This window comes from Nomascus leucogenys, chromosome 22a, assembly GCF_006542625.1.
Source record: "Nomascus leucogenys isolate Asia chromosome 22a, Asia_NLE_v1, whole genome shotgun sequence".
Lineage (NCBI taxonomy): Eukaryota > Metazoa > Chordata > Mammalia > Primates > Hylobatidae > Nomascus > Nomascus leucogenys.
In genome coordinates this window covers 112,192,889-112,205,752 of record NC_044402.1, presented here as the reverse complement: position 1 = coordinate 112,205,752, position 12,864 = coordinate 112,192,889, and the positions used below count along the sequence as shown (strand labels likewise).

General features: G+C 36.1%; 1 protein-coding gene across 2 annotated transcripts in view; it reads left to right on the top strand.

Annotated features, from left to right (window-relative positions):
* The window catches only part of ERBB4 (erb-b2 receptor tyrosine kinase 4), a 1,163,189-nt gene that overhangs the window by 818,901 nt on the left and 331,424 nt on the right, over nucleotides 1-12,864 (top strand). For both annotated transcript variants that reach the window (XM_003254031.3, XM_003254029.3), the window contains exons 8-10: nucleotides 4,357-4,470; nucleotides 5,820-5,946; nucleotides 12,538-12,611. In XM_003254031.3, coding sequence (XP_003254079.1) covers nucleotides 4,357-4,470; nucleotides 5,820-5,946; nucleotides 12,538-12,611 — 315 coding nt within the window. The remainder of the gene's footprint in view (nucleotides 1-4,356; nucleotides 4,471-5,819; nucleotides 5,947-12,537; nucleotides 12,612-12,864) is intronic.

The window sequence follows — 12,864 nt, the reverse complement described above, 5'->3', positions numbered from 1 at the left end:
GATTAGAGTGGCTATGGATTGTGGCTTCGTTCCCTTGTTAGTCATGTGATTTTTAAGTAACACTTTTAGTTCTCTATTTCTTCTTCTTTAAGATGTGGGTTATAAAAATTATATCTTCTGGCCAGGCACGGTGGCTCATGTCTGTAATCCCAGCACTTTGGAAGGCTGAGGTGGACAGATCATGTGAGGTCAGGAGTTTGAGACCAGCCTGGCCAACATAGTGAAACCCCGTCTCTACTAAAAATACAAAAAGTATCCAGTCATGTGGCACACACCTGTAATCCTAGCTATTTGGGAAGCTGAGGTAGGAGAATGCTTGTACCCAGGAGGCAGAGGTTGCAGTGAGCCGGGATCATGCAATTGCACTCCAGCCTGGGCAAAAAGAGCAAAACTCTGTCTCAAAAAATATATATATCTTCCCTCCTTTCTTTCCAGAGCCATTATAACAATCAAAGAGATAGGATATAAGGATGAGGGGGGTAGATTTTTTATTGTTTTGGAGACAGAGTCTTGTTCTGTCACCCAGGCTGGAGTGCAATGGTGTAATCTTGGCTCACTGCAACCTCCGCCTCCCAGGTTCAAGCGATTCCCCTGCCTCAGCTCCTGAGTCGCTGGGATTACAGGCACATGCCACCATGCCCAGCTAATTTTTGTATTTTTAGTGGAGCCTGGGTTTCACCCTGTTGGCCAGGCTGTCTTGAACTCCTGACCTCAGTTAATCCACCTGCCTCAGCCTCCCAAAGTGCTGGGATTACAGGCGTGAGCCACCGCGCCAGGCCGAGAGGGGTAGATTATTTAAACAGGCTTTGAAAACACAATTCTAGTCATTGTTATCAAACATGTTCATATCTATTAAAATAAAAATTGTACTTTGACTTATTTATATATATATGTGTGTTTAATATGTCTCTTAATTAGCATTTTAAAGTCACAGACACACTAACTCCAAGACAGCAAAGATTTTGCATCTTAAATATTTTAATATTCACACCAGTCCTTTTCATCTAATAACCTCTTATCTAAAGTCACCCTATACGTCACCATGTACCATCCTTACAAAACTGAGGGCTTGGCAGTATTGTAGGGTGGGGCTAAATGATATTTTCCCTTTTCTTAGAAGTGTGTTATACTACTACCTAATCTACTACCTTCAAATTAGGATGCCTTTCCCAAAGACAGTCAAAACTGCTTTCTTGGAGTTTTTTGGTGCTTTCTCTTTTATTCAAGTCCTTAGATTGAAGCCCAAGGGTAGGGTGAACGCAGAAGTACCAGGAAAATTTGAACTAGAGAATTCCCCTTTTCTTTGCTATATCCTTTATAGCGATTCACCTGAAAGCTGTCAACTCCAAACTGTAGTAAGTGGCTAAACATGAAGACCTATTGTGTGAAATTACATGACTTATTTACTTTAAATGTGGTAACTGACAGTCTTCCTTTCTTAGATTAGTTTGTGTGTCTCAAACTACAGGCTAATTTAAAGCACTTCAGTAGTTGTCTATGAAAAAATTTAAATCTCTGATGGGCCTGGCTTACATGGCTTGGTTTGCCAAATTGAAGCTTTCTTGGGAAAACAAGGACATTAAGCTTCTGCTTCTTCTTCTTTTTTTTTTTTTTTGAGACAGAGTTTCACTCTTGTTGCCCATGCTGGGGTGCAATGGCACGATCTCGGCTCACTACAACCTCCACCTCCTGGGTTCAAGCAATTCTCCTGCCTCAGCCTCCCTAGTAGCTGGGATTACAGGCATCCACCACCATGCCTGGCTAATTTTGTATTTTTAGTAGAGATGGGGTTTCTCCATGTTAGTCAGGCTGGTCTTGAACTCCCTACCTCAGGTGATCCACCCACCTCAGCCTCCCAAAGTGCTGGGATTACAGGCATGAGCCACTGTGCCCAGTCGGACATTAAGCTTCTAAATGCAGGTCTACATTTCCTAATCCAGAATTCTGAAATTTAAAAACTCCAAACATGCATTTTCTGAAACTCATTTGGCTGCAAAACTTGAATCTAACTGATATAAGACTAATTATAATATTTGCTTATTCCATTCGGCAGAAATGTGAAAGGGTTTCATTGTAACGCATTTCCCAAGATGTATTAGTTGGTTCTTACGCTGCTATAAAGAAATACCTGAGACTGGGTAATTGATAAACAAAAGGAGATACAATTGGCTCATGGCTATGTAAGATACAAAGGCTGTACAGGAAGCATGAGGGATTCTGGAGAGGGCTCAGGAAACTTTCAATTACAGTGAAGGTGAAGGGGAAGCAAGTATGTCTTCCATGGCCAGAGCAGGAGGAAGAGAGAGGCAGGAGGTGTTGCACACTTTTAAACAACCAGATCTCATGCTAACTCACTCTTGCCACGACAGCACCAACGGGGATGGTGTTAAACCATGAGAAGCCGCGCCCATGACTCACTCACCTCCCTCCAGGTCACACCTCCAATACTGAGGATTATAATTCGACATGAGATTTGGGTGGGGACACAGATCCAAACCATATCACAAGACCTTGAAGAAAGAATGGCTATTTAATATGGTGTATGCACCTGTTGCAGGTTGGGTTCCCCTGAGATAGAGATTAGGTTATTAAGGAGCAGTTTCAAAATCAGCACTTTTTGGGGCAGGGAAGAAAGCAAGATTGGACTTTGATATCATCTTAACAAAGTGACTCTTGGTTGTGGTGGATGCTTTCATGTGGATATTGACTTGTAATGCAAATTTTTCCATACTTTGTACCCACTCCCATAGATTCTTTGCCCCAGATTCCCTTTCTTCTCAAATTTTCCAGTATTTCTTCTCTCAGGACAAGCTCATGAGTTCATATATATTCTAAGGTCAAGCAACTTCTCTTTTCATACAAAATGAGTAATCAATTTCGCTACCTAGAATTATGTCTGTTGGTAAGATTTTTCTTGTCTCTGTGTTTCAAGTCCACTCATAGGTGAGATGGCAGACAGAGAAGCTGCCATCCATTTTCAGCTAGTACCCACACACCTAGTCTATTTTGTATCTTACTCTGTTAGCTTTTCCTAAGTGCCTTCTCTCAGCCCCCACACAGCCATAGGTATGAGATAACTGAGAGGGGCCAGCCCAGTGGTGGATGACATGGGGGGCTCTTAACCATTTGCTTATGCAGTTTACTTGTGCTTCTGCCCGTACACATATCCTACTTTAATTTTACAATGGAATGCTTTTGGACCTGCCCAATATGATGACATTGTGACATTATAGCAAAACCCTGTTCATGATAGGCAATTCTGGCTATAAGGTCTGACCTAAGATCCATCTCTACCAGGACCCAGAAGCATGTCAAAAGCTGTTTATTAAATGGTGTGCAATCCTGTGCTACAGGTGGCATAGCTTAGCTCTAAAAACCTGGAAGTCTCTGTTGTGATTTTCTGATGAAACTTGCCATAAATCTACATGGCATATTTTCCCACTATAGATGCTTCCAATATCATAGAGCCTCTTGGATTTTATGGCTCAAGGAGCAAAATTGCTTGCATCACAGCCTAGATATACATCATATGCCTTTTCTGCTTTGGGCACCCCTCAAGGCTGTAAGCATTCCACAACATTGCATGTTGTGCCAGAGCAATATTCCCAGGCATGGAGGGATGCTGCTTTTAAAACTAGAGTGGCCTAGCAGGTATTGTGTTTCCTATTTATTGTGAGAGCCTTTAGGTGCAATAATTTGTCCTTTATTTTGGAGGGGATGTTCTGTCATATCCCAGGTCACTGGACTGCTAGACATTTAATCCAAGTACCGGGTAACAAAATGCTCCTTGTCTATTTGATATACCTTTTCCAAAGTACTACCCTTTCCAATTTTACTTTGTTTCTTCATATAAAAATATGAGAAAGGTTTTGTGGCACTCCACTGAAAAATAGAACACATTTTAAGCATTTTCTCCTGGATGTGAAGTGTACTCTGATCCAAGGCAGTTCAACTTAAGCTTCATTTGTGCTTCATGAACTTGAAGTATTTTTGGACTTCAAACTTGCATCATGTCACGAAATGAAGTGGAACTACTGAAACACACAAGCTAAATGTCATGTAGTTTCCTAAGTATATAAAAGAAATCTACTCTATCTTGGGGGCAATTCAGGAAGTGGAGCAGTAACCAAGCAAGTACTAGTTGTTGTTAACACACATTGCATTTGACTGGAAATACGATTTCAGGATGAGATATTTAAACAAAGAGTTGTTTAAGGGGAAGATACATAAACAGTATCAATGATGCTAATCATTTTTAAACCCTAAAATATCTTGTTTTGAACTTGTTTGCTGAATGTTAACATTAATGCTTATTTTACCTTTGTGGTTTTTTTTTTAAAAAAAAAAAAAAAACAGATAACTTTGTGGTAGATTCCAGTTCTTGTGTGCGTGCTTGCCCTAGTTCCAAGATGGAAGTAGAAGAAAATGGGATTAAAATGTGTAAACCTTGCACGGACATTTGCCCAAAAGGTGAGTGGCAGCTCAGATTATTTAGTTAGAACTGGGCCTATATAACAAGGTTTTTAATTCACTTTTAAGTAGACCAACTTTTCAATGTAAACCCACTCTCACTGCCCACACACGCTTTCCGTAATTTTGGACAGTTACTCAAAATATGAACTTTTACAGCACTGTATATTATTGAGTTTGAATATATCTACTAAAATGGCCCAGAAAAAAACTCAGATGTAACATTGATAGGAACTCAGAAATAAAGTTGCATGTTATTCTGTCAATAGCAAATCTTAAAAGCTTTGTAAAAAACAAGAGTTCACACGGTTATGTTGGCATCACAACACATATTAGTTGCTTGCCACTATATACAAAATTATCTGCTAAGCATAAAAAGAGATGCAGAGGGACATGAAATTTACTCTCCAAGTCTTAAAAATGTATTTCAAAAGATGAGATCTATGAAATGACAAGAAACCTTACCATAAGTTTAAAATAAATATATCAGATAATTCATGCCATAGAATTTTAGTGGAGGAAGGAATCTTTTCCAGCTGTGGGTAGTCTAATTCCTCACCAGAATGAAACCTAAATTAAGCAAGATGAAAATAAAGTCTAAATCTCCTGAATGTTATTAAACTTTTCAAAGTATCAGGGAGTGCCCTAGAAAAGGACAAACTCCAGACTTACTTTTAGATGGTATTTTTCTCTCCCTGCCTCTCTGTTTCTTCCTTATCCCCTCTCTCTCTTTCTCTATACACCGCCCCCACCCACACACAAAAATTGTTTTGTTTGTTTGTTTCAATTAGAAGCTTCAGAAAGCATGTTCAATTTAAGCATAAATATTTGAATGGCCCTTGATTTTGGTTATAATTCACATCGTTAGAACTCTTTCTTTACATATATTCTCCATTAGACTACTGTTTTTAAAACTGCAGGTTGTAGACCATTAGTATGTAGGCTATGAAATTATTTTGCTAAAGTTACCAGCATTTCAAAATCATTAAAAATGATATTTTTGAAGAAAGTAGAAAATAGATAATTGTATGTTGTTAGGAGGAGTACTGATTGATAAAATTTCTGTAAGACTTATGTATGTGTTGTGTGTGTATACTGGGTCTTGATATAAAATGTAATTTCTATGATGAGTCATGGTCATTCGATTTTAATGCAGGGACAAGTTTTTAAAGCAGAACCAGTAGTGAATGTTGAGTGAGTGAATAATTTTACTTTTTAGAAAACAAAATTTGTAATATATTTTGTCTGTTACAATTAAAAATACTCTGCTATATTATAATGAAGATGCAATGATTTATTGGCCAAAAATAAGTTTCTCAATCCCCTAACTCTGAGTCTTGTTTCTACAGCTTGTGATGGCATTGGCACAGGATCACTGATGTCAGCTCAGACCGTGGATTCCAGTAACATTGACAAATTCATAAACTGTACCAAGATCAATGGGAATTTGATCTTTCTAGTCACTGGTATTCATGGGTCAGTATTAAATTTTTGTGCAAGTTATTTTACAAAGTGTAGACAAAACTGAAGAGATTCTTTAGTTTTGTTTATTTGATTCCTCTGGAACCTGAAGAGTTTCGCCTTTCATTAATGCTCCTCACCAACAAAAGCAAGGGCCTGATTTCACCAGCAATGACAGTATACTAATTTTGGAATGTGCTCAAATTTTAGTTTGGTGACTATTTAAGGTCAAAAATATAAATTTGTATTTAAACGAAATTATATTTTAGGACATTCTCCTCAAATCCACAGTTTTCAGCAAGCTTGACTTATTTTTAGATATGTTTGGGGAAAAAGTATCACTGGTTGAGGTGGGAAAATTCTTTCAAACTTCTAACTGATTAGGTTGAGAAAACATGAATTAATATCCTTTAAAAAGTCTCACATAAAACTAATCAGTACCTTGAAATTCCCCTGAGCTTCTTCCAGAAATTCTTTGTCCTGATGTATTATTTTTGTCGTTTCCCTTAAGTTGGGAAGCTAGCACCACTGTAAGAGATGCTGCTAAATGAATTTCATTTTGGTAATAAAAATTGTAACTTGATTTATCTGGGCTCCTTCATTACAGAACCCCCTACTGGTTTTAACTGGAAAACAAACAAGTTTGTATTCTTTGAATGTCAGTATTTTAACATTGTATGTTATCTATTTGTCTATATTACCACTTAATCCCTAAATATTAGTGCTGCAGGCCACAGATAAAGAATATCTCTCATATATTTTAATTCAAAATCTTACTCTGAACATATATCAGATCATTTCTAAAAGCAAACTAATTTAACATATTGTGAATAAATATATCCAAATAGGAATGGCAAGAACAATAGAACAAAGTGTTTCTTTTCATTCAAATCAATTATTATATGTATTATTGCTAAATATCTGTTTATTTTATAGGTAGCTTTTAATACAGTCCCATGTTAGATAGTATAATAGTATGTATGTAGCTGCCACCCCATAATTGTTGTATCTGTCTTAAGAAATTTTTTTTTTTTTTTTTTACTTACCTTTTAAAATGTATAGACGTGGTAATTCTCGGCCCATATTCCTACATGACAACAATTTGTTGGAACTGGGTAGCTGTATTAGTCAGTTATCACGCTGTTAACCAAGACACACCTGAGACTGGGTAATTTACAAAGAAAAAAGAGGTTTGTTGGACTCATAGTCCCACATGGCTGGGGAGGCCTCACAATCATGATGGAAGGCAAAGGAGGAGAAAAGCATGTCTTACATGGTGGCAGGCAAGAGACAGTTTGTGTAGGGGAACTCCCCTGTATAAAACCATCAGATCTCATGAGAATTATTCACTATCATGAAAACAGCATGGGAAAGATCCACACCCATGATTCAGTTACCTCCCACTGGGTCCCTCCCACAACACGTGGGAATTGTAGGAGCTACAATTCAATATGATATTTTGATGAGGACACAGCCAAAGCACATCAGTAACACTAGTCATTTTCAGATGGGACACACTTAATCAACCTTACCATAGTCCCCACTGGCCTTCTGAATCCATTTACATTGCTGTCTTACCCTCCTTGCCCCATTGCATAGGAGACCTGGGACAATATTTAGGTGCTTCTTCATAATTTAATGCATATACGACATTTAGTAAAGCAATATACCCACAATTTGACTATATTTAAAACCAAATACCACATGAATGTAAGATTACATTATGCTAGTAATGTCTTCTGAGAAGTAAGAAGATAGAGCCACTTGACTCACATTGCATGCTTTCACCTAGAAATAATAAATGAATTAGCCTCAAGCCTTTCACTGTGGGGAATGACTTGAAATCATATTTACATGAATTGCATTAGACAAGTAGTTTTTATCCTTATCAGGCACAACATTCCACTTTTATATATTAAAAAATTGCCACTTTTCAATTCTGAAATAAAATTTATAGATAATGTAACCTAAATATATATATTTTTAATTATTATAATTCTCTAGTTGTAATTTTAAAAGAAATACAAAAAAGTAAGGTACAATAAAATAAATATTGTTAGGGGAATGCCAAGTTTCTAATTATATGGAAGTTTGGATTTATGAAAAATGAGATTAGAAGGCATTTTTGTGTATGAAGTACCAGGAAATAAAAAGCAGAGGAACAACTGACCACTGGGAATAGAAAACCACTAGCCAGACACATTGTTATATGACAAAAGAAAGAGGGAAATGACTTTCATTGAAATTGGAGTAAATTGCTTCTGGACATTTTGGCTAAGATTAAGTGAAATTGGAGCAACACAACTAGGGAATTCTGCCTGGCCAAAGTATGACCAAGCATGAAGTTTGCACACATGAGGTCCTAAATGTCTAGTAGGACATTTTAAGGTTATATAAAACACAATGCAATCCTTTAAGAGACAGTTAACAACCTTGTGATAACCCCTGTAAACTATAGGATCCCCCAGTCTCTGTTACAACTGAAACAGCTCTACAGATGTGTCAACTTCCTGTTCGTGGGGTGGTGCTGCCCCCATTGAGAAACACTGAAAGAATTTTGTGATAGTAGAAAGATTGCAAACCACCAAAAGTAACCTGCCAAGGCTAAAATTCTTACATATCAAACATGGGTAGAAAGGTTTCAAAGATATTTTATCTAGTGAGGTTCAGAATAGTTATTTTAGTCTTGGTTCATCATAGAACATAATTATTAAAACTCTAGATTTCTACTAGTTATAAAATTACTATCTCTCTGTATGTATGTATGTATATATGTATGTATGTATGTATGTATGTATGTATGTTTGTATGTATATTCACTTCTGGCCCAGAGTGGAGGAAAGTTTAATAAATAAATGCAATAAAAAATGGAAACAGGTAGTCCAATAAATAAAAATGCATCAGGCAGTAAGGACCATACATTTACAAGTTTATGGGAAGAATACCACTTTAGACTAACCCAGACTTCTAAGGAGAAAAATATTGCTCATTCATCCAGGTGAAAAATTACTTATGGAAAATCAACTTACATGGATTAGAAGTAGAAAGGTAAACCAAGTTTGTCTTAAACATAAACTTAGAAAATGAGAGTTAGGATTTCTTCTTGGATAATTTGATCCAGAGTAGATTGGAGCGTGATTTGAAGCTCCACCCTGGAGGGTTTGTGTTGAGTTGCGTGGCTTTCTCTCACGTCAAACGCTAGGTTTCCTCCAATAAAAGAACTTGAGAAATGGATGAACAATAAATACCTATTTCCTATGATTGTTGTGGTGATTAAAAACAAAAGTTGTTTTGAATTGCTCAGCCCTGTGCCTGGCATGTTGTAAAACATTAACAAATCGTATGAAATAGAAGGTTGGAAGTGCGGGGAAGGAGGGAAAGATAGTGAGAAAGAGAGAGAGAGAGAGAGAGAAGGATGGGAACAGAGAGAAATGAAAATAAAAAACAAAACAGGAGGAGAAGAAGGCAGTGAAAAAGAAAAATCTCAGTACCTATGTCTAGTTTATAGCACAGCATGTTGTGCAGCAAATATTAATTTTACAGACTTGATTATAGTCTTATATAGACTCTTTTGGAAACCAAATAAAGGCAAAATTTTCCTTACAATGAGTCATGCTTCTTAGTTCAGGGGATTATTTGTCCTTAATCATAGCACTTATACCTGGAATATTTAAAATTATAATTATAATTGGGTCTCAAGTATAATTTATAAGGTATTTTCCAGGACAAACATATAAATGAATTATGATGTATTCTTTATTCTCAGTGTCATGCCAGCATGAAACATATATTCTGAAGCCTTTCTCTTTCATCTTAGGAAAGTATGGCTATAGAGTTAATTCAGTAGAATTAGACATGTTATATATGTATAGATACAAGTATAGTCATGAATGTAATGTGTGTTTGTGTGTGTGTGTGTGTGTAGAGAGATATTTTAAAGGTGAACAATACAGAGTATTATAAGCAGAAAACTTACAGTGAATTAAAGAAATGTTGTACCTCATTTAATTTCCATTACCCGTAATATTTTACTAAGCAGCTTTTAATAAGATCGTATGGTTTGATTAAAATAGCTGAGATGTTTTTAACTAATGAAATGCAAAAATAATAATTTAATGAGCTTGTTATGCTTTTTAAAAACAAGTTTCTCCACAAAATGTATTTACTGGAAATTCATCAATTAAAATTTTAATATATAATTAGGCTCAAGAAAGTTAATTGGCATGTTTAGTTTATAGTACATAGTACCATTGCCAGAAACAGTAGTAGGCACTCATTTTCTTCTTTAGAATGGGAATTGTGGGAATGCTTAGTGCTTAGGGTTATCGTTAGGAAAACTTTTCTTTCATGTTTTGTTATGTTTTACACTGTTGATGTGCATGTGCTTAGAGTAACAAAATGCTCACCAAATAAGCATGTTCATGCTGTGTCAGAATGAGACACTGGCAAGAAAGGGTTTACGTGGTATCCTGCAATGGTGCTAGACAATGGAATGGAAATAATAAGCTTGATGATAAAATAAAGTGATTTCAGTGGAAATGAAAATATGTTTGTCTCTCTTTCTCCTGAGCTTTATTTTGGATCACCAAACACAATGACAGGGTAGACATAATGTTCTTTTGCATGGCTCTGAATTTAGTTAGGAAAGTTAACTGTTTTGAAGTACTGTGTATTTCGAGTGGCTATATAGGATGCAACTCCCAAGACATACTTTGAAGTCAGTGAGTGGAATTCTGTCAACTTATTTTACAAGGGTCCTGAATCTCTAAAATTAACTGTATAAAATATCTGTGGTCCACTGGGCTTCATGTTAACATTCCAGAATTCATGTCATTCCTGGCAACATGGAAGTGTTCTCACTGAAGGTTTGGACTGACCCCATTATTGTGTGCTTGCCCTGAATTTTGAGTCTTTCGCAATAAAACCAGGATATTTGATTATATGACCTGAGCTGTTTATACACTGCTTTTCATCAAAGAACAAATGTTGAAAGCTTATTCTTGTACTGCAGAGTTGATATTTCCTCTGTATACAAAATTATTTGCACATTAAAAAGTGAAGGCAAGAGTTTTCCTACATGATACACTTCATTTTTGGCTTCATATTCATTGAAAGCATAGTTATTTGTTCCATATATCTTTGCTTGTAAATAGAGAAAGTTGCTAGAACATTTAATTGAGACTTTAAGCTTTTGTGAGATATTAATATGACATTGAGAAAACTTTAGTCAATAGTTTATGTGTGAATTATAAGGAAACACATTTATAGTGTTTCTCCAACCTCAGCAATATCCAGTATTTGAGCCTAGTATAAAGCACTCCATGTTAAACTAGCAGTACATTGTATTGATTGCACTTCCTAGTTTGAAACAGTAATTTAATCAAGCAAAGTTTTTTTTGCTTTTTTTTTTTTTAAGATGTGGAATGGTTTGCAGTAGGGAAGACTATGCTGATGAACCAAGTTCAGGAAACCAGTACAAAGTGGTTCCAGAGATCAAGGTTGCTGGAACTGATACTCTTTTCAAGATTTGAATGCTGGCATGAATAAATGCCAATGGATTCAGACATAAATCCCCAGGACATAGGCCATAGGCCTATCTGTTGTCAGGGGATTGTGGAACATGTTGATTGATAGCCCTATTAAGGCTGCATATAGTGGATCACTAGTAGTTATTCGCCATACCAAAAAGGAATGTTCTCAGAGACTGGTAAAAGAAGAGATGTCCACAGTAAGAATAAAATTTGTTTGGCTGCTGCAGGTAGATACATACTTCTAAAAAAGCCTAAGATCACTGTTCTTAGAAGTTTTGATCTGTCTTCAAGAAGTAGCCAATAGATAAAATTTAATCTCTCTGTAGATGGTATATATTAATATGAGGTCTCTACCTAGGATAGTATGAAATGTCTTTTAATGTAATAAAATTTTAAAACTTACTGTGGATTTCTTTAAAAAAAACTGGAAGTCTTTCTTGAATTCATATATTTGGAAGAGAATAGTTCCTGTGTTATAAACGTAAATATGAATAAGCTAGATAGGAACAAGATGGTTCTAAGTAATCTGTATGAAGAGAGACTTTTGGACAATGTTATAAATATTATGAAAATTCACAAGTAGATAAACGTAGAGCTACAGAAAAAAAATGTCGATTTTATTTGTGTTTGTTTCTGTCCTTCTTACGAATTCCAGGTACTAATAGCAATGTATACTTCTTTGAGGAGCAGAAATGCCAGTTGTTCTCACTATAATATTATTTCTAGACTATATATATTCTTCCAAATCAAGAATAAGCTTTTAAAACAAAATAATGTAAAATGGTTAATACATGAACTTGCCGTCTTTGGGAATTTCATCAGAACAGTTGAAGCTGAATAATCTTATAGATCTAGAATAGGCTTTGATGAAAATCTCATATTTTGTGACATCAAAAATTTCCACAAAACACCTATTATTCCTCCTCCACATCTAGCACAGATTAATTTAGACATGCATTGATAATGCCCCTATTGCTAATTAAAATTAAATTTGAATAAAATATTGTCACATTTTTCATATTTTCAATCCTTTAATAAAATTTAAATTTGGCTACATCTCTTCTTGATTTTCTAGGGACCCTTACAATGCAATTGAAGCCATAGATCCAGAGAAACTGAATGTCTTTCGGACAGTCAGAGAGATAACAGGTAATTTTTTAAATTGCAACTGTTGTGCTATGAACAATATAATTTTAAAAAAAGTTACGTAAGATTGGCTGGGCACCGTGGCTCACGCCTGTAATCCCAGCACTTTGGGAGGTTGAGGCGGGTGGATCATGAGGTCAGAAGATTGAAATCCTGGCCAATATGGAGAAAACCTGTCTCTACTAAAAATACAAAAATTAGCTGGGTGTGGTGGTGCGTGCCTGTAATCCCAGCTGCTCAGGAGGCTGAGGCAGGA